Raw genomic sequence first — 23452 nt, 5'->3', positions numbered from 1 at the left:
ACAGGCAAGCCACTAGAATATAAACTGACAGCAAACCACACTCCTTACTAGCACTGATAATGCTACCTAATTTGGGTAATGAAATGTCTGCAAGAAAACAACAAACTCAGAGAGCACCAAGGAACCCTCATGTCAATCTTGAGCTACAAATATTCTTCTTTATTAGTAATACATTTATTTTTATTGAAGACTGGAATGCAAGCTTGGGCCTGTAAAGAACACAAGTTTTAATGTTTCAAGCAGTGTTTCAAATGGACAAGCTAATACCTCTTTCAATACATTTTCTTATGTGGTAAGTAAAAGACTACTATTTTATAATTATATAATTTCATTTTAATAGTTATTTTATCTTTATTTCAATGTGTCTGTGTTTGCATGTGGTTTAAGTAACAAATAAAATATTTTCCATATGCAGGATCCGAGAATAAGGCAGATTTTTCCTAACTATGGTCCAAGATCTGGCGGAACATTGTTGACATTAACTGGGGAATATTTAAACAGTGGGAATTCGCAAGAAATTTCTATCTGCAAAAAGCAGTGCAGTCTAACCAGGTATAATGGGGTTGATTTTTATTTTTTTTAAATAAATTGTAAACCTGGAACTCTAAACCAAATGAGAAATATATTTTATCCTCAGAACAAAACATCTCTTTTAGAAATGAAACTCACAAGACAAGAATCAGTGATTCCCAGCTTGACAGAACTGTAAAATCAGCCTAAATAGCCACTGACTTGGAAAGGAGGAAGAGAAAGCTTAGAATGTAAAGTATAGAGTATAAACCTATGTCTACAAATTTGGCTACTCTATACTGCAGAAGCATAGATATAGTACAGAAACCATTGTTAGATCTAACTAGAATTGAAAATTGACTGCCCTTACTAGGATATATGTGTTTTCTGGCTTTTTCTGACTTCTTCAGAGAGTGCAAAATGCTCCAAATTTTGGTGCTGTTTAAACTAACTAAAGATGCTTTTCTTCTCCTTGGCAAAGCACTAGAAATGCCATATACATTTTGGGGTTGAATTAGGATTGCATCCTGGTCAAGCAGCCATTTTAGCCTCAGATGAGGGATCAAAAATCAGAATAGACCAAACTCACTCTGGTACAGGTAGTCCTCAAGTTATGAATGTAATGGAGCCTTCCCATTCCATTCATAACTCAAAAATTCATAGGAATGAATCTCTTAACTCGAACAAGATCACTCCCTGCTTGTTAAGACACACACGGCTTGTTAAATGCACATGAGGTATCTCAGGGTAGGAAAGGCCATGGGTGGGCCTAGTGATGGAACTCCACTAAGTTACCTGATGCTTCCGCCTCCTTTCTTGCCGCACCAGACTCACTTATCTGGAAAAGATCTGTCTCTTCTCTGCTGCAGTTGCTGTTTTTGAGGGTCAGGGGAGTTGATGGAAGCCCCTAGGTGCAAGTTTAGGCATTGATCCTCTTTTGTAGAGAATGGATGCCTGAATTCTCATGCTTTTTGCCTCCTGCTCCCCCCAACTCCAGAGCCACGCAGCTGCCTGCCTCCAAAGGTCAGATCCAGGTCTTGGAGGACAGTTTCAAGCTGTTGCCGCCTGGAACAGACCTTCTAGAAGTTGGATCCAAGCCTCGGAGTCCTCCTCCAAGCTAGTGCCACCCAGAACGGAGATCGGGGAAAGCTTCTGCATGCTTCCGGACGTCAGATCCAGGCCTTGGAAGCATCCTCCAAGCCGTTTCCACCTGGAACAGAGGTCGGAGGAGGCTTCTGCATGCCTCCTGGGGCATGCAGAAGTCTCCCCTGGTCTTCGGTCCCGGCGGCAATGGCTTGGAGCAGTCCTCTGAGGCCTGGATCCGACCTCCAGAGGCATGAAGAAGCCTCCACAAACTCTCTTCTGGGCAGCAACATCTTGAAGGAGGCTCCAGAGACAACAGGGTTACTTTCTCCCTCGGCACGGTGAGCTCCAGCGGGCTGGACGCAGGTGTGAGGTGCCTGGCCTTTTCCCTCAGTTAAAGACTTCAGGCCTGCCCTCAGGCAGAAAGGAGTTGGGGGCAGGAGTAGAAGACAGGCACCACAAACATCTGTCGCGTAGAGAATGAAAGTTTCTGAGGTCTGTGATTTGGTGGAACTTCAAACACTTGCACAAGATCACAGACTCCAGAAACTTCCATTCTCAGTGCAAAAAGCATTTTCAAGCCAACTCTCCTCTCCCTCAAAGGGAAAGAAACCATGGCAGAGAGGATTTTTGCAAGATAAGTGAGTCCGGTGCAGCAGGAAGGCAAAGCAGTTGTGGGTTGCGAGGGAAAGGGGGAATAGGGTGAATGTTGCAGAGCCTCTGCAGTCATTCATAAGGGTGAACAACTGCCATGGTGCTGCATTATTTGTGATTTGGGAACTTGCTCGTAAGCACTAGGGGGCGCTTGTTGCATAATTTCGAATGGGCGCTAAGTGACCCCTCGTAACTCGGGGATTGCCTGTACTTAATATTTCTCATCGCATCATAGTCCATATGTAATAATCAAAACCTATTTCCAAAAGGTTTGTTGACAATTATTGTGCCTGTAATGATGGTATTCATTTTTGTTGAAGAAGGGGTTAGAAAGCAGGCTCTACCCAAACTCAACCAGGTATCTCAGATGAACTTTTCCCCTGGGTTAGATGATCTAGGAGTCCCATCTTCCTGCTGAAAAGTTCCTTAATTAAGGATAAACAACTGGACAAAATGCTGAAAACTAACATTTGCCACTGTGCTGAAGGGCTGGTGGTTCAAAGCAATAATCTGTTCAATAACTTGCACAATTGATTATTTTTAACTACCTTGCTATTTGCGCACTTAGAATTGCTTCATGTGCTGTAAAGAGCCCTGCTGTGATTGAGCATATGCTTTGCTGCTAGCACACAACAAATTTTGCCTTTTGCTGCCAGCAGTGGAAAGAACAGTTGCATGGTGTCTAAATAGATCTACACTTCTCTGCATCAAAAAAATAAAAAAAATAAAAAAATTCGGTCCTTACTGTTTATCTACTTAGGCACTTTGGCATAGGACTATGGGGTCATATTGGAAGTAGTCTCACTCAATGCTGTTCTTGAGGTTGCAGTATATTTGCTTTAGAGATGGTGAATAAGTTGCTGTTTTTTTGGGGGGGTCATCAAACATCTCACCTCCTAACCCTCACTTTCTGGGTTCATTTTTTCTGGGGAAACAGCTTCTTCTTAAAAACAGAGTCCTGCTTCATCTTCATCCACATTGCCAACTGATGGTACTTTTGTGACCATTTTGGTGGTAAACTTAAAATAATCTAGCCTCTTTAATAGCTATCATGCTCTTCTTCCATTGAGTACAGATTTTACCCTGAATCTCCCTCTGTCTCAATCATGGCATTTTCCAGTGAAGCTTTTGCAACAGGGAGGCAAACATGGCTAACTAGTCCTAAACTGAGGTGCAGTGCAGAAACTATAAAGTCAAGCCTTGATTTAAAATGAAAGGCTCTATTATAATGTGTGTGGGGCTTAGCAACCAACAAAGCAGTGCTGTCATTCTAACACCTAATTGGAAAGATTAATTTTTCCCAAATAAGCAAGCAGGGAAGAATGGGGTGGGGGGAAGAAATGTCCTTTTAACATTCAAGGAGGGTGAATTGAAAAGCAGGAGGATGGTGGGAGAGAGGATCTCCCTTTTTCTGGCTTCCCTCTAACCTACAATCCTCACAGTGCTTTAAAAGTAAAGCACACTAACAACTGTTAAAATTGGGTTTTAACTGTTGCCTGACACTGCCTGATCACTTTTCTGTTGATTCCAGTAGCAGTAGCAGTTCTCTTCAGTTTCAGCAGTTGTTTCTTTCTGGGGGGAACAAAAACTATATTTAGTGAATTACACATCTTGAATGATAAATTGACAGCAATCACCAAACTTCTTTTCACCTTTCCTATTTTCTTCTGGATTTTGTAACAAATGGACCAACTGTTTATATTACTATTGAAACTAAACTATTATATATGCATTTGTTTTGTGACTGTGGAGGAAATCTTAAAGTGTTAACGATACCATTTTTTTCTTTACATCTTCTTAAACAATAAACTTTTCCAGGATAAAATTAACAAGACCAAATACAAACAAAATTTAAATGTGGATGACAGAAACTTACATACTGCAAACATGTTAAGATTAAGATATTTTTTAAGATTAAAATAACCTTTATTGTAATTTTTTACTGTGAGTACACTGGCACACATTAAAAATTAAATTCTGTTGTCTCCTCTTAAAAGAAAGTATATATCTACCCATACACATATATAATATACATATACACATGCTATACACACACACACACACACACACACACACACATATATCACTGTCCATTTTGAATACATAGCAGAAAGAGGAAACTTGAGAGTTCACAGGGTTAATACTATGTGGAACAAAACTGTGACTGAATCTAGATATTCTACTTCAGATAACACAAAGCCTCCTCCTAGAAGGTAACAAAGAAAACCGGTCAAGAAGAGGATGCGTAGCATCCCAGGCAAAACTGCAGACCCTGCTCAAGGATCGCTTATATGCTGTGTCCTGGATAGAAGAAAGTGAACTACTAATAATATTTTTTGCCATCCTTACCACTCTCTGTACCGCTTTCCTGTCTGAAGCAATAATGCTTTCAAACATGACAGTAATGCAATATGACAGGATGCTCTTGACTCGTTGTCTATAGAAAGTGGTAAGGACAGGGGAAGGAAGATACACTTTTCTCATGCGACGCAGAAAATGCAGGTGCTGCTGTGCCCACCTCACCAGTGTCTCATTGTTGAGTGACCAAGCTAGCCTACTTGTTAGCTGCACACCCAGAAACTTGACACTGTTAACTACCTCCACATGTTGGTATACAATGCATAACTTATAGCCCCTCATTCAGGTACTATAGGACTGGATCAAAAAGATCAAGATAGTTTACTTTTTTATAAGTATTTATAAATCCTTTATTGTCAAAGTACAACATGTGTACAATGAGATTGGCTGAGCCTCCCTTCGTGCACCCCCCCATTACAACTCACAGTGACAACAAACACACAATCTTAGTGTACCATGTGAACTTATTGCACAACGCGTCGGCCTCTTAAGTCTATCATACATGGTGGGCCAAACTGCAGTTGAAGATCTTTGCCCTTTTTAATGTGCATTAAATGTATGTTTAAAATGAGTGGGTCTTCAAACACGCAATTTCTCCTGTAACCTTGAGTTTCCAGATATCCCTGCCTTTTGCCCTAGATATTTGATCAGTGGTGGTCCCAAGCATGCACTGCCAAGCCTGGTGGGGAGCATTTGCAACAATATTCTCTTTTAAATAGAGGTAAATAACTGTAATTATGTGAAAGAAAGTTTACATAAAATTTACATTTGAAGATGTTATATTTGTTCCTCACCGAAAGCAGGAAATATTAGTGAGGAACTACTTTTGTAACATAGAGTTAGATTGACTTTTGCATCATCACATTACATTACATTACAATACGCACTGTAACATAGAATTGTACTCCAATGTTAGCCATGCTGCTAATGTCGGGTATTTGCCCAAATTGACATGTATTTGTTGGATTCATTTCTTTATCATGTTAATGTAGTAACAGAAAATATTAGAATTGTAGTTGACGGTAATTAGACAACTGAGAATTCTGAATTCAGTGTTTGTTATTTTTTTTAGCCTTTCTGACCCGATAGCCTTACAGCTTTCTATGTACTTTAGTTTCTAGTTTCTATGGTATAATTGGAAGTATTAGGAACTGCAGGTATCTGCCTTAAATGTATCAAGTTTTTGCATAATAAATCCATAGGAATGAGAACTGAAGTTTTTTTACTTTAACGTATCTGCATATTATTTTTTCAAATACTAAAAATAAATGGACAGAGTTGGTTAAGCCATAGTTAAGTTCTGTTATATTTGACCTAGAAATTATGGTTTAATCATAGATTTTGAGGATTCTTATGAGTAACATTTAATACTGACTCAGACTGTTTTTGAAAATATGTCTTGTGACCCTGATTATAGTAAGGATTATTTTAATTCTTTATTTTTTTCTTACAGAGTGACTGCTAATACCATAGAATGTTATAGTCCTTTTCAAAGACAAGCACTGGAATGCCTTGTTGAAATGAAAATTGATTCAGCCAGTCGTTCAGCAGGTCATTTTACCTACAAAGAAGACCCTGCTGTTTCTAAAATTTATCCAGTTAAATCTTTCCTTAGGTGAGTGGAATTTTAACACTGATGTACAAATACTAATGGAAAAAATAATGATGGTAAAATACTACAAAATAAACTGCAAAATCAATCTTTAATCTTCAGTCATGCTTAAAGATTTTGTTATTACCATATATTCCGGTGTATAAGACGACTTTTGAGAGCGTTGAAACAGGCGCCGAACTCGGGGGTCGTCTTATAAGCTGAGTCGTCTTATACGCTGGAAATAAGGTAGTTTCTGGCGTATAAGACGACTTTCTAGGCATGCGACTCGGCGTTGATCGTCTTATATGCCAGAAATAATGTAGTTTCCGGCGTATAAGATGACTTTCTGGGCATGCGACTCGGCGTCAATCGTCTTGCGACTCGGCGTCGAACTCGGAGGTCATCTTATATACCAGGTCGCCCTATACGCCGGAATATACGGTAATTACACACAAAAGGAAATGTCTTTTTCCAAAATTTGTATTAGCAAAATATTTCCACTCTGTGATATTTAGGCCCCTTTCAGGGATATCCATGAGGTGAAAGATTAAAAAAAAATATCAAGATGGTAGCTTTTTGTTAGGTATTGTTTCTGATTGTGATAGTAAAGAGATTATATTGATGTTAAATTTAATCACAGCGGCCAGGTTGTTAGTAGGGCAATGTTGGAAGAAGGAATCTTTGCCTACTTTGCAAGAGTGGTTTCTTAAAGTTTCTTATTTGGCGGAAATGGCAAAGATTTCGGCTTTCTTGAAAGATCAATCGCAAGAGAAGTACCTCCTAGTATGGAAAAAATGGATAGATTTTATACAATATAAGTTGGATATAAAAAAATATTATTTAGTTTTTGAATAACTTATATTTAAAATTTAAGATAATTTAAAGACATTTTTTAATTTTTTTTATTTTTCTTTTTTTATTTGATTTTTTCTTTTTCTGTTTCTTTTTTCTTTCCTCTTGTATTTTTTTTATATATATTGTTGTTAACTATTTTATAATTTGTTTAATTAATGTATTTAGATTTGTTTATGGTTTATATGTGTCTTAAGATTTTTTTAAAAAATTTTTTAATTAAGCCTGTATTCAGCTCTGGGAAGGTCGGGGGAGGGTTGGGAGGGTTTGGGAAAGGGAATTTTTTTGTAAAACTTAAAAGTTTTCAATAATAATAAAAAAAAGATGGTAGCCACCCACTTTCCAAGTTGTGAAGGTAAATTATTTTGGGTCATTATAGCCTGCTTCTTGTGGTTTCCCTTGCCTTCTCTAATTCCTTACGCACTGTGACTCATCTATCTCTCAAAGTGTCCATCCACTCTGCCAGTGAGGCCACTGATGGCTTCTACAGGAGTTCTGGTATTGGTGCAAATTCCATCTCAGGAATTTTTCCATCTTACTCCTTGAATGGAGTAAACCTGATGCATAGAATTATTAGATGCTACTTCTGCAAAGAGCAGAAGCTTGGCCCAATTGGTATGTTAATAGTTTACATAATATTTCAGGTATTGCTCTAGGATTGAATTTGAACATTCACAGGTTCCATTTGTGTGAGAATGATGGGCAGAGCTAAGCCCTTTGGAAAAGCTTATCAGCCTTAAGAACTCCCACCAAAACTTCGAAGTAAATTGTATTCCTTGGTCTGAGATAATACGTTTCGGAACCCCATGATGCCCGTATACTGTATGTGCCAAGTCTGGGCTGAAGGAATCTTGGAAATACTGGACTGAGGGAGAGTGATTGGTCCAAAGTCACCCAGCCAGCTTTCATACTTAAGGGAAACTTTGAATTCATAATTTCTTGGTTCTAGGCCACTACCTTAACTGCTACACCAAAGTGGCTCATAGAAGCAATTATTGGTGAGGCATCTTTCTGCTTCAGTTAAGCGCAAATGGAGAAAGGTTCAGAGAAAAAAAAAGGAAGAATATTGGAGATTGTGACAAGGAAAAATTGCTTAGAGACTGCCAGTATCTTTTAGAACAGTTGACATTTTGAATATTTAAGCTCTTTCTAGATTGTCAAAAAAAATTACCAGTACATGGTAGTGCTACAGTATTCCAGAAGCATCCTCTGAAATTGTTATTGCATTATCACAGAATTATCCAAAAACATTTAATGCTTACTGATTTATACAGCTTGTTCCTCTCCTCGTAAGAGAACAATAGTATTAAGCTTAGAATTTTTGATGTAAGAATTCTATTTGTTGTTGTAAATAGAATTCTATTTGCTCTGATTCCTTGATATGAAAGATTGTTTAATATTTCTTCTGTTCCACTCTGCTTATTATACTCTGGTCAACAAATTAACAGAATATTAAAATTCTGATGGTCGTATTTTGATGGGAAAGGTGGTTGAGGTCTGTTTGGGTTTTTTTGTTTATAAAATTGGTGAAAGCTGTTGGGGTTTGGGTCAACAATAAACTAAGATCCATCAGGACTATGTTAAACTACTAATCTTTGTTTAATTTGCATATTTCCCAGCTTATAAAAATATTTACATATTGAACCTTTAAAAAAAAATTTTGATGGGATTTAGAAAAAAAATTCAAAAATGGGAAATAAAGAGGAAGGAAAGAAGGAAGGAAGGAAGGAAGGAAGGAAGGAAGGAAGGAAGGAAGGAAGGAAGGAAGGAAGGAAGGAAGGAAGGAAGGAAGGCTGGTTGGCTCAGGGGTTGTAATGTTCTTTTTGCAAAATTAGTTTCATCCTGTAAATGCAACTATGCATGCATACTTATTAAAATTAAAATACCAATCAGTTTTCTGGAGTAATATTTATAAGATTATTTCAATGTCTTTATTTTATCAGTGGTGGAAGTACAATTACAGCACAAGGGATAAACCTGAATTCAGCATTCTCTCCAAAGATGTTGGTAACAGTCCCAAAGATAGGCAGAAACTTCAGTGTGGTAAGTTCACAATATACAACAGCTGCAGACATGATTTTCTACCCATCCATTAAATGTAGGTTTGCAACATTTGTTATTAAAATGGAATGTTGAACACTTCTTTGTTTAATTGAATAAACATACAAATAAGGGTGACTTGATACAGGCAATAGAGGGAGGATAGATGGTCACAATAGGAGACCTTGCAGATTTCCCCAATTCAAGGATAGGAGGATGGATAAACATACTGCACTGATGACGTTACCTAATTTGGTAATAAAATGTCTGTAAAGAAACAACCAAGCTCAGAGAATGCCAAGGATCCTGCAGTTCAATCTTGAGCTACAAATATTTTCTTCTATTAGATAAACATACATTTAAAAGAAAAGTCTGAATTAAGGGAAAGTTGAACACAAGAGAATCCAAATGGGTAACATAGATGAAATTAAGTTTTGTTTTCTATCTCATAGTGTAAGACAGGGGTGTCAAACTGCTGGCCTGCGGGCTGGTTGCATCATACAGAGGCCGCACCCACCCCAGCTCCAGCAATGCCAAAAAAGTCACGATATGTCGCATCATGTGACGCAGAGAGTTTAACGCCCGTGGTGTAAGAGCTTTAGATTGGTATTTCTCAAATTTTAAGAGGTGTGAACTCCCAGAACTTCCCAGCCAGCATGTCCACATCTCTTAAAGCTGTAGAAGTTGAAGAAGACTCCACTGCTTTAGATCAGATCCAGGATAAATAAAAGGCAGTATTCTTCTATTGTGGGGAATATTTACTTCCACAAAAACCTTAATAAGAATTGGAATAGAGCTGGAAGGGACCTTGGAGGTCTTCTGGTCCAGCCCCCTGGTCAAGCAGGAGATCCTATACCATTGCAGACAAGTGACTGTCCAGTCTCTTCTTATAAACCTCCAGTGATGAAGCACCTGCAACGTCTGAAGACAAGCTATTCTACTGGTTAATTGTCCTTGCTGTTAGGAAGTTCTCCTTAATTCCAGGTTGCTTGATTAGTTTCTATCCATCGTTTCTTGTCCTGCCCTCTGGTGCTTTGGAAAATAAATGGAACCCCCTCCTCTATGTCAGCCTCTCAAATACTGGAATACTGATATCATGTCTCTCTTCGTCCTTCTTTTCTCTAGATTAGCCAAACCCAAATCCTGCATCCGTTCTTCATATGTTTTAGTCTCCAGGCCTTTAATCATCTTAGTTGCTTTTTTTTGTACTTTTTCCAAAGTGTCAACATTTTTTTGTAATGCGGTGACCAAAACTGGATACATTATTCCAGGTGTGGTCTTACTAAGGTTTTATAAAGCAGTACTAATACTTCTTTTGATCTTGATTCTATGCCTCTGTTTATATAAGCATTGTATTCGCTTTTTTGGCTGCTGCCACACACTGCTGACTCATATTTAAGTGATCATCCACTAGGACTCCAAGGCCTCTCTCACAGTTACTGTTTTTAAGCCAGGTGTTACCTAATCTGTTTTTGTACTTTTGGTTTTTCCTGACCAGTGTAAAACTTTGCTTTTCTTCACATTAAATTTCATTTTGTGGATAGGACCCATTGTTCAAGTCTGTCAAGATCTTTTTGGATACTGAGGTTGTCTTGTGGGGTGTTGGCTATTCCTGCCAGTTTAGTGTCATCCCAAATTTGACGAGTTCCCCTTGTATTCCCTCATGTAAGTCATTTATGAAGATATTGAAGAGTACTGGGCCTAAGACAGAACCTTGTGGTACCCCATTACTTAAACTTCCCTCCATGTAAATGTAGTACTATTAAGGACTACTTGTTGAGTACAGTTTGTCAACCAATTACAAATCCATCTGGTTGTGATGCTGTCTATCCCACATTTTTCTAGTTTACCAAGAAGTAGGTTGTGGTCTACTTTGTCAAATCCTTTGTTGAAGTCTAAATATATTATGTCCACAGCATTTCACTGGTCCACTAATTTAGTCACTTTGTCAAAGAATGAAATAAGATTGGTTTGGCATGGTCTGTTTTTAACAAACCCATACTGGCTTATAGTTATAACTTTATTTGTTTCTAAATGTTCACAGATCTGTTTTTTGATTATATTTTTCCAGGATCTTCCCAATACAATACAATATTTATTTAATAAAATACTTTTTGATTAACAAAAGTATATTCTTGAATAGATCTAGCTACCCATCCCAGCTTATATACACACCTATATAACACCACAAATTCAGACCTGTACCCTAAACCAGTGGTTCTTAACCTTCTTGAAAGAATCGCCCCCTTGAGCCAATGAGGACGTTGTCATCGCCCCCCTCTCCCAACATAACCTCTCAATCACAACATAGGAAATAATTCTTCAATTTATGCAAACATTTTTTTTGTTTTCTTTAAAATTGTCGTCAGGACATATCGATGCAAATAATTTATTTCTAGTCTTTTTCCCAGATCTCAACTGTTTGAAAAATTTTGGTGCCACCCATCACTTTATTCCCAAACTTCGTGATACATGTATTTCATTATTTTCTTATTTATTCAAGACACTTTAATGTAATGACCACTGAAAACAAAATTCAATTGCAAGAAAGTGAAATGCCCAAAAGGAAAAACAGTAACATTTAATGATTGAATTACAAGTGAAATTTAAGACGCAAAAAGAAATATAAAAAGGGTAGAGGCTGCTGCACAACGCGCATGAAGATAAGCGATGCGTATTCACATGTATAGCGTTCTGTACTGAAGCTAGCTGGAGGAACATTTGAAAACACAATTCAATCCACTAATAGCGAGCGATATGATGTTTTTGTACGACAGATATGCAGCGATTCACTGTACGAAAAAGTCTCAAAAATGTCCCCAAAACTTCTCGCTCCATCGCTCCCATATCGCCCTCTTTTCGTTCCTTTGCCCCTGCGTCGCCCCTTTTTGTTCCATTGCCCCCCTGAAAACAAAATCGCCCCCTGGGGGGCAATATCACCCAGGTTAAGAACCACTGCCCTAAACTACAATATTAGTTGGAACCAATTGACTTTCGGGAGACATAGGAATAGCATCTTCTGATTAGAAACATCCAGTCCACTCAAATGTGCACATAAATATATAACATATCTGAAATATCACTGAAGAACAACAGTAAAAGATGGCAGTCATTCTCCTGTCCATGTTTATGAGCTTCCCAAAAGCCATTGTTAGCACAATTGGTAGGATCCAGCAGGAATAGTTTTGTGCTGTTCGGTACTGTTGATAAATACATCAGTCCAGTAAGTGAAGATGAAAGCAATCCAGGAATGATATACATACTTAACTGGATATGAATACCAATGAATATTCATAGAGCTTGGGTTTTTTTAGAAGTATGTACAGATGAGTCTAAAGTTAGCAATGCTATGCAAAATCAGCTGCTGTTGCAAACAGACAAAAACTAAGTACTATGTTTTGGCATGCACAAATTGTATAATATAAAACACTATAAGTACTGTTCATTGGTGTGGGCCTGCACAGTGTGTGAAGTGACGATTTGAAATACTTTTGTGATAATTATTTGGAATTATATCTTTTCCTTTAGCATTTTAATGCATCAAAGTTTGGGATTCTATTTCAAACATTTTATCTCAGGCATTGTAATGGCCTGGCCATTTTTATCTCTTTATCTGAGTTGTCCACTTGATGTACACAGATCTTTTTCTAGTTTTATGGCTATGTCACAAAATTAAGAAAAAATTAATTAGTTACTGGAGTTTATAGGTAGTGTTTATATTCATTACTTCATAGGTCGCATTATTGTTTCTGAAAGACACATGTGGGTCTTACAGGCATGTGGGTTTTGTGAAAATGTTTCTTCTTCCATATGGTCTGTTGTCTTCCTGTGTTCATAGGGACAGGTGGTGGAAATAAAAATAATACTGAAATATAATTGATTTTTTTAATTTAAAACAATTGTAAGCACTCAAAATAAATATTTCTATTTATTTTGTAAATACATATACTTAGTAGTTATGTATTATTGTAAAAATTTAAAGTAAAAATTTAAAGTAACACTAAATTAAAATGCATCCTAACATAGGATGCATTTAATTTAGTCTTAATTGGTTTGATAATCTATAAGAAAAAAAGGAAACAATGTACTATTTCATGAAAGCATCACATTTTTCAATTGCTAAAACTAATTTCAAAGTCAAAATGTTGTGTCAAATAACATAACAGTAAGGGCATTAGAAATGTGATTTACTGTGACCTTTCCAATCAGTCACATTGCATCATCACAAAAGATCATTATTAAATTTTATTATCATTCTCTGAAAGCATGCTTTTCAGAGTCTAGGCAGATAAAGTAACAAGCTATAGATCCCATTCTAATAGATGACCACAAACTAGGTTAAAATGCCACTATTAATTTAAAAGACATTTTTAACTCTGCAGTAGATAAGAAGTGCAATGAATTTGTATTAATGAAATGTGCTATGGTATTATAGGTTTATTTGAACTATACAACTACTTCTCTGTGTAATTATCTATTCTTGAATACCTTAAACATAAGAGCAAAATGTTTAAAATAGTTTTTATAAACAATGAAAGAATTGCATGAGAACCTAATTCTAATTGCATATCATTCTTGCATGTATTAAGTTTTTATACTGTAATATATCTTATATTTGTTACATTTTCTTATATTCTTTTGTGATTTAAGATAATTTTCTCTTTAGATAACCTGTTACATAATAGTTAATTTAAAATATTTAATATATTTATAAAGCATGAAATGGTTTGCAATATTTCACTGTATGGATTAAAAGTTGGAAGGAAGTTATTTAGTTTAATCCATTTCTTAGAGTAAAACACTTTTAGATTGCCATTGGGTTAAATGTGTTAAATTGGTAGAAGATAATAAGACACGTAAACAACAAGAAAAGATTGGAAATTGATGATTTTCTACATATGTCTAAACTACAACTTCTAACATACCTTACTATGTGTCACATTATCTAGATTCTAGAGTAATTGGGAGTTGTATATCAGCAACATCTGGAGAGCAACTATCATTGTGCTGGAACTAAAACATTCTTGGTACTGGTAGAAGGCAGTCCAGAATTATGTTCAATTTCTCCAGTTGAATATTTGATACTCTGTCTTCGTTGAGATTTCCCTGCAAATTTGTTTTTCAAAATAGCACCTACATTTTTAAAATAAATAAAAACATTCTACATTTAAGTATGACTATTTCTTCTACGCCTTTGTTTTTAAGTGAAAGTAGAAGTTGAGTAATGTCTTATACTATAGCTGCATAAATAATTTTTTGTAAGAACAAATTATCTCAGATCTCTAAGTGTAGACCTCTATTCCAATGAGGTGAATGGCGAAATCCAATATGCACTGAAGTTATGCATATGTAGTTTAAGATTTTAAATAAAAATGCTTAATATATAATTCAACATCTATCAGTGGTACATTTACATCTTCCTGCTTAAGTTTCTATGGTCAGCATAAATAGTCATTCAATATAATTTCCAATGCTCATGCGCTTTAAGAAAATATTATAACTGCAGTGTGATTACAACAAAAAGATAAAACTCAGTCTTTCATATAATAATACTACCAGATACATCTACTTAGTTTGCTTTTCTTACAGGCATGTGACCATCGTTCAGATTCTGAAATAATCTGTTGTACAACTCCTTCACTGAAAGCCTATGAGCTGATGCTGCCTTTTGTGACAAAAATGTTTTTCATTTTTGATGGTGTCACTTCATCTGGTTTTAATTTTGATTATGTGAATGACCCTGACTTTACCATTTCTGAAACACCATTGTTGATTTCCAAGGGAAGTCAGAATGTAATAATTAAGGTAAGGTTTTATATGACATACCTGCTTTTACCTCCGTGATTATCCTGGGCATTATGGAGGTATTACATTATTAAAATAGTTATTGGCTTACCTATCTATATAGATCAGTGGTTCTCAACTTTTTTAATGCCGCAACCCCCAACCGGTCGTAAGTCGAGGACTACTCAACTGGTCGTAAGTCGAGGACTACTCAACTGGTGCAGCACCGTTTGCAGAATGGGACTTTTGGTGGGCTCAGCAGGGCAGAGACAGCCTGGACAATTCCTATTGGCTTTTGAAAGCCAATAGAATTAGACTCTATTCAAGAGAGTCTATTCTATTGGCTTTCAAAAGCCAATAGAATAAAAGGGAGTAGCACAGCTAAGGAAAAGGGGGGAAAAAATGGTGGACTGTGTTGTTTGGCGACCCCATGAAATGGTCGTTCGACTCCAAATGGGGTCCCAACCCACAGGTTGAGAACCACTGATATAGATACTATGTTATACAAAAACTGTGGTAATGATTTTAAGCAGATTTGAAAATGACAGATTGCTGAATAGTTTTTAATCACAGAAGGTAAAAGATGGCTGGGTATCAAGCTAAATAAAAGGTGAACTTTACTACTCATATATTAAGAAAGCATGTTTTCCCTTTCTCTTAGTACAAAATATGCAGGGTTTGTAATTTCAGTTGGTAATAACCTATTTTTAAAATAATTTCAAGTATCAGTTATATGCCTTGATACTTAAGAATGTACATGATATAGTTGTAAAGTTAGTAACTCTGAGCAACTTCCTATAATAGTAAAAGAAATCAGGAGAATATCATCATTTCAAATTAACAAATTATATCAAAATCTATAAAATTTTCTGAACTACAGCTTGCTGCATCTAATATTTGGAGTGAATAATTTAATGTAGGATTTAAATTGGAATGAAGTGGAGGAAAATGAGAACAAGATGATTATACATGTGCAAGTTTCATGTATCTTATCAGTTAACAATTATAACATGTTTAAAATGCATACATGAAGATTTCCTGAAATCCTTTGATGCATGTGATTTCAACAATCTCTTGCTCATTTGTGCTGGTGAAGTTTCTTTGTTCCAGAATAGCCTCTGAGATTTGTAATGGAGTGTTCTGGGAGGTTAAAATCGTTGGTGATTACTTTCTTCTTCTTTTCTGTCTGATATCAGATCCAGAGGGGCACTGGCTGGTAATAGCATGTATCATATTAGAGGACGAGCAGCTGAAGGGGCCCCATATCTTGCATGTGAAGTTGTTGAAGTCTATGAAAAACTTGTTTTTGTAAATCTAAACTTCTGGATTTATTGCAAGATCTGGTTTCCATATTAGCATGCTCTTCCTTTTGTTTCTGGTTGCTAGTTCAGGCTGAGTAATTTCTCCATATGCAAATATTGGGCCTTGTACCCAGTGTCTGAGAAAATGTAGCACATTTGTACAGAGTGGTTTATAGCCTATTAATAATATGTTTGAATGGCTTGAACTGTGAGTTGAAGGTAACAATCAGTGGTATTATGTTTGGTTTTTGTGGTCTGTCTTGTAATAGGTTCTCTCATGGAATTGATTTGGCTGTGTTGATATGTTTGTTGATCTTATTGGATGGGAAGTTCAGTTTTCTGGTTTAATTCCATCAGTTGAGCATCTCAAGTGGGTCAAAATAAATGGAATATATATTTATTCAGATACTGTAAAACTTACTTGTATATATCAGTCAATGTTAGAATGATTTAAAGGGGGTTTAAAAGCATTTGCTGAAAACGTGTAGCATGGAGCATGGAGTAACTAAAACTCATAGGAGAAATTGAGAACCTGATTAAAGAGTTTTGTTACAGATACATGAACACTTATACAAAAGCGTGCTGGTCTGCCTAGATGACATACTGATTTATACTGAGACTATGGTGGAGCATGTGAAACTGATCAAAGCGGTGCTTAAGAAACTTAGGCTGCTCTGCTATATACTAAACTGTCAATGTGCAAGTTCCACCAGAGCATAACCAACTACTTGGGCTACTGCATTTCCCGTGAGGGGATAGAGATGGACTCTAAGAAAGTTATGGTGGTACTAGAGTGGGCCCTGCCCCACACCAGAAAGCAATTGCAAAGTTTTTTGGAATTTGCAAACTTTTACCACCAATTTATCCCATCATTCACCTAAATCCACCTTCCCCATCACCAGTTTGCTAAAGACAAAAGGGGAAACTCAAACCAAGTCAGTCCCTGGAGTGGATAATGGAATATCTGGCAGCGTTCAAAAATTCAGCTGCCAAGCTAGTGCTAAAACACCCAGACCCTAGCACCCTATTTATTATTCAGGTGGATGACAGCTATGTAGTGATGGGAACAGTCCTTTTATTGTAAAAGAACAGCCAGGGTGCCTTGCAGCCATGCACATACACCTCTAGGAAACTAACACTGAAAGGTGGTGGGCAGTTTGGGAAAAGTAGGCTTATGCGATGCGCTGGGTGCTCTTAACATGTAGGCATTTCCTGGAATGGAGCAAGACCCCTTTCAAGATGTGGACCGACCACAAGAATCTATAATCCCTAAAAACATCCCGGCAACTATCGACGAAGCAAGTCCAGTGGGCACAGTATTGTAATCAATTTAACTTTACCCTCTTTTACCTCCCAGGAGCAAAGATTTTTTTAGTCGATGCGCTAGCCAGGATGTCCCAATACAACAGCTCCAAACAGGAAATAGTGAGAACAGTTATTCCATCTCACCAGCTTGCAGTACCAGTCATCACCCAAATAAAGACAAAAGCAAAGCCCCAGAGTTGAGAAGGCATAGCAGACATCTAAAAGCATTGTGCATTCATTTTTGTGAGCCTGGAATCATTTGTCCTCTAATGATTAAAGGCTCACAAAAATGAATGCACAATGCAAGGGGGCTTAGCCTGGTTGTATGTCCCATAAAGCCAGATTACTAATCCTGGAAAAAGGCCATGATTCAAAAAACGCTGTATATTTTGACTTTGTAAAAATATTACACCTGATTAAGTGCCAGTTCTGGTGGCTGTCGCTTAAAAAAGACATTCAAAGTTATGTGACTAGGTGCCTAGTTTGTGTTTCAGCCAAGTGGTAGCAAGGGAAAATACCAAGGCTCCTCCAATCTGTGGTGGAGTCTAATACCCCTGGAAGGAAATCTGTATGGACTTCATAGTAGAGCTACTGGAAACCTCAGAAAACACGGTAATCTGGGTGATTACTTATCTCCAAACAGGTGCATTTTATGGCCTGCCAAAAAATCTCATCTGCTCATGCTTTGGCTTAAGCTGTTCATTCAGCACATCTGTAGACTACACATGCTCTTCAATGAATACTTTCTGACCATGGCGTGCAATTCACTTCCATATTTTGGCTGGAGTTCTTAAAGCTTCTTGGGACATCCCAGGGATTCAGTTCCAGTCATCATCCTGAAATGAATGGGGGTGTGGACATACAAATGGGGTGCTAAAACAATACCTAAGATGTTACATAAATTACCAATGAGACAATTGGGCAGACCTCCTGCCATTTGCTGTTATGTACAATTCTGTACATAACAGCACCAGATTCACCCCTTTCAAAATGGCCACAGGACAGGATTTTGTGCCCATGCCTGAATTGCCCCTGGCCACCCCCCCATCTCATTTTTAAAAGACTGGGTTACCCAGTTGCAGGACTCATAGCCTTTAGAAGAGGTGAGAGAGACTTATAAAAAGCACACAGATAAAAAATGAGTAAAATCCAAAGATTTTAAAATTGGAGACCAGGTCTACCTCTCCACTAAATACCTACAATTCAAACAGCCATCAAAAAAACTGGGACTCAAATATATTGGCCCTTTCCCCATCAAAAGAATCATCAACCTGGTCAAGGTTTAGTTTGAAATCCCTCAGGTTCATCCACTTAAATTACCACTGTAGCCTACTGATACTAGAAACTCAATCCCCTTTACACCCAATGCTGCCACCACCACCTAAGCTACTCATGACTGAGGGGGAACAACATTTTGAAATTAAGGACTCCTGTAGGCACCGAGGAAAACTCCAGTATTTAGTAACATTTCTCCTTCAGAGACTGAATGGGTGGATCTTAAACACATTAAAGCTGCCAAACTCCTCAAATGCTTCCACAACCAGTATCCCAATAAACTGAAATAGTACCCTATTCTGTCTGTATATCTACCTTGTTTCTCTCTTTGTTATGTCTTTTCATTTATTTGCAGGACTAACATCCCTGTCACAGGCAGCAGTATGTCAGATCTATCAGCTTGGGCTTCGTGCCTTGCCAGCGGCTTTCTGTAATCAATTGGGGAAGGGAAGGGGGAACAAATGGGCAATAAAGATGTATATCTTTACGGTGGAAAATTGGGAGGGGGGATTTGACAGTTGAGGAAGGACAGAGCATTTTGGAATCTGGTTTGTACTAGGGCACTGGCATCTTCAAGGCCGTTTGCCCCGAGTGTGGAATTTCACCAGCACAAACACCTTAGAGTTTCTCATAACATCTTGGCAGTGCTGGATTGGCTATGCACAGATGGGCCACAGGAGGAGAGCTAGGGGAAAACGTGGTTTAGTTCTGTATTAGCGTGCAGGAATTTTAGTTTCTGCTTGACTCTCCTGCAATCAGCACCTCTTAGTAAAAGTGCTTTTTCACTTCAAATGGATTCAAGAGTTTTACTTTTCTAAGGGATCAGACTGGGGCAGATCTGACAGACAGTTGCCAAGTATTCAAATTTTGATTACTTTACCATGGAGATTCTGCAACCATTCTAAGTGTGAGGTCATAAGTCATTGTTTTCAGTAATATAGTAAATCAGATAGTCACTAAACAAATGATTCTAAGTCAAGGACAACCTGTAAGATTATCCAGGATCCTGGTATCATTCACAAACAAATGTGTTACCTCCAGAAATTTTCCTCCCTAATTGCAAATATAGATGTTATATTTCAGCATATCTGTATGTATCCTGTGTGCTGTTCCCTAAAACATGATTGTATATACATAAGATTTCCAGAGACTTAGGAAATATCTCTAACTCCCAAACAATTACCAAATATTAAGTATTTGTCCAGATTTATTTTGTGACTGTAATTTAAATAAATGGCAATTTACTGCCAAATTATTGCAATGTGGTTTTTTGAGAAAATTTATGAACATTTAGCCAATATTTGCAGATTTGTCCCTTATTAGCACTTGGATAGAAAACCACTAGAAACTCTAAGCCTGAAGGATTGGGAATTGAAAACAAAATCCAGATGTAGTAAGTGGCAAATTACTTTTACATAGATGCTAAGAAAATTACATGGATTGGTCCTTATAATCATCAGGAGTCAAGCTTATCTCAAAGGACAAACAGGATGTGGGATAGGCCCCCCTCACTTGTGCTAGCAAAAACAGGATGCCACGCCACTGGGCGCAAAAATGGGCCACTACTGTGCCTTGGGGTGCAAAAATGGGCCACCGCTGCACCACAAGGTGCAAAAATGGCACCATCATGCTGCAAGGCGCAAAAATGGACAATGCTATGCCACGGGGCATGGAAACGGGCCACCGCCGCACCACAGAGCGCAAAAATGGGCCACCGCAGGGCACAGAAACAAGGTGCTGTGCAATGCAAGAACAGGGCAGGGCTCGTGAGTATCATGCAGGTGCTAGCCCCGCTCTATTTGCGACATGCACACATGTAAAATGTTTCCTTCTCCCTTTTCTTTGGGTCTGCCAACTGACAAAGGTTGGTGACCTCTGATCTATTGTGTTGTAGCCATCCTCTCTGCACTCTGGTGTAAGGTACTCAGTATGTCTATAAATAATTTATTTTTATTCCCATTGAACTCCATTCAGTCATAGTGACAGGCAACAATTTGTGAATCTATTTAGACATTTTTAAGATCCTTTGTAACTTTGATTTGAATAACTAATAGTTATTGGGAAATGTTAGGAAGGTAAACTTAGACCAGTGTCTTTCAGTAATTATTTGAAATGTCAAGTTTTTCTGCTTGATCATTTGGTAACTTCCATAGACCAAGTAACCTTATTTAATCTATTGTAATGGCCACTGAGAAATGCCATTTCTTATGGCATTTTGTTAACTATGGAAAGAATAAATACAATCCAGTATTCGTTCTGCCTTTTGTTTTACTATTTCTCTTTATTACGTTTAATTAATGCAACTTTTTTTTAGGGAAGTAACATTGATTCTGAAGCTGTTAAAGGTGAAGTACTAAAAGTTGGAAACCGGAGTTGTGAGAACATCACCTTGAAGTTGCAGTCTGTTTCCTGTACCATTCCTAAAGAGCTGCTCAAAGCCAACCATGAATTAAATATAGTGGTAGGATATTTATGTTAATATTGCATATATGATTCAGCTTTAAATGTCACCTTTTTTACTAACTATACCTGAATTTCTAGTTGTTTTGTATGTTCATTCTGTCTTTGTCTCACTTTGTATTAAGTGAGTAGCAGCAATATTTTAAATTGTTTGGAAGTACTTAGTTTTTGCATTCTTAACCTGGTTTGAATCAATCATTCATACTGTATTTCTACATTTCTTTCTCAAATTTGTAATTATAATTATTAATTATGTTTCTGTAGTATTTTGTAGTAACTCCTTTTTGTAGTATTTTGAACAATTGAATGCTCTCATAAATATTCTACTTCACTATTAATGCAATCTTATAGGAAAATATTTCTCCATGTGACAACATCATATTTCAGCTAAATGTATGAATTGGAAATTTGTCTACAATTCAGAATCAAATTTGCAACCATAACTTGGCATTTTAAATTGTGGATAAAGTTTGAGCTTTGCCTTTTAATAATCCTTATTATTTGCATAATTCTTCTGTCTATACATATTTCAAAAAGAAATGTAGAAATATAGTATGTACACAGTTTAATTCTCCAAATATTTTCTTGATGAAATATTAGCTTTTGTTAGCTAAGCACCCTCTTTTTGTATATCATGATTACATTTACATTGCCAATATTAAAAGATAAATCTGCCAATATTGAAAGAGATAATTTACAAGGATGTGTGTGTGTGTATTTGAAATATTAGATATATGGATTGACATGAATATGAAGCATGCCAAACTACCTTAGAAATAAGTAAACATAGATGAATTGGAATGGAACAATTAATTTCATATTATTATAAATTATTCATGGAATGTCTGTACAATGGAATAGAATGGTAGTAATATTCAGAAAATATACTGCTAAGTACTACATGAGCTTGACTGTAACCTAGTAAACAGTAAGATCTTATCTGTTAAAAATAGTGGATATCCAGGAAGAATCAATACGAAGATATGCGCATATTAGGAATCACAGAACTATATGGCTAGAAGGGATCTTGGAGGTCTTCTAGTCCAACTCCCTGCCCAATTATTGCATCCTGGAAAAATGTCTGTCCAGTCTTTTCTTGAAGACTTACAGTGATGGAGCATCCCTAACTCTGGGAGGCAAGCTGATCCATTGATTAATTGTTCTAACTGTCAGGAAAATTGTCCTTAGTTCCAGCTTGGATCTATTTTTAACCAGCTTCCACCCATTACTTCTTATCTTACCCTCAAGATAAGGCAAGTTAATAAGTCAACCCTCTTATACCTGTGACAGCCAAAAGCACCAAAAGATAGTTCTCATGTTACCCCTAATTCTTCTTTTTGTTAGGCTAAACATATCTAGTTCCTTAACCATTAATCATAACAGTTTAGCCTCTAGATCCCTTATCATCTTTGTTGCTCTTTTCTACACTCTTCTAGGATCGTGGTAACCATAACTGGATACATTGTTCAAAGTGTGTCCTCACTAGTGCAGTGTAGAAAATGACTGTCATTCTTGTGCTTTTGATGCTATCCCTCTATTGATGCAGCCTAGGACTGCTTCGGCTTTTTTGGCAGCTGCAGTACACTGCTGGCTCATACTTAAGTGGTGGTCCACTAGGATACTTAGATCACTCTCACAGTTACTACTTGAGCCAGCTATCACCTATTCTATACTTGTACATTTGTTTTTTGCTGCCTAAGTGCAGGACCTTACTTTTCTCACTACTGAGCTGCATCTTGTTGGATAGGGCCCAATGCTGAAGTCTGTCAAGATTCTTCTGAATCTTGAGTCCATTTTGCAAAGTGTTGACAATTCTTCCCAGTTCGGGGTCATCTGTAAATTTGATGAATTCCCCTTCTATCCCCTCATCTAGATCATTTATGAAGATGTTGAAGAGCACTTGTGGAACCCCATGGCATGCTTCCTTCTATGTAGACGTAGTTCCATTAAGACTACATGCTGAGTACAGTTGGTCAGTCAACTGCAAATCCATCTGGTGGTGATGCTGTCTATCCCACATTGTTCTATTTTATCAAGAACTAGCCTGTGGTCTACTTTGTCAAATGCTTTACTGAAGTCCAAGTAAAGTATATCCACAGCATTTCCCTGATCCACTAATTTAGTCACTTTATCAAAGAAGGCAGTAAGGTTTGTCTGGCATGTTTTGTTTTTAACAGACCCATGCTGGCTTTTAGTGATTGCCCTGTTAATTTCTAAGAGCTCACAAATCTCCTGC

General features: G+C 37.2%; 1 protein-coding gene across 4 annotated transcripts in view; it reads left to right on the top strand.

Moving 5' to 3' along the window:
• MET (MET proto-oncogene, receptor tyrosine kinase) overlaps positions 1-23452 on the top strand; it is a 137169-nt gene that overhangs the window by 83702 nt on the left and 30015 nt on the right. For all 4 annotated transcript variants that reach the window (XM_039337005.1, XM_039337008.1, XM_039337006.1 and 1 more), the window contains 6 exons: positions 190-292; positions 416-552; positions 6059-6220; positions 8995-9094; positions 14681-14896; positions 21071-21217. In XM_039337005.1, coding sequence (XP_039192939.1) covers positions 190-292; positions 416-552; positions 6059-6220; positions 8995-9094; positions 14681-14896; positions 21071-21217 — 865 coding nt within the window. The remainder of the gene's footprint in view (positions 1-189; positions 293-415; positions 553-6058; positions 6221-8994; positions 9095-14680; positions 14897-21070; positions 21218-23452) is intronic.

The sequence above is a fragment of the Crotalus tigris genome, unplaced genomic scaffold, assembly GCF_016545835.1.
Source record: "Crotalus tigris isolate CLP2741 ecotype Arizona unplaced genomic scaffold, ASM1654583v1 scf7180000017667.1391209, whole genome shotgun sequence".
Lineage (NCBI taxonomy): Eukaryota > Metazoa > Chordata > Lepidosauria > Squamata > Viperidae > Crotalus > Crotalus tigris.
Note: the sequence above shows the minus strand (reverse complement) of the source record. Positions and strands in the feature narration are given on the sequence as shown.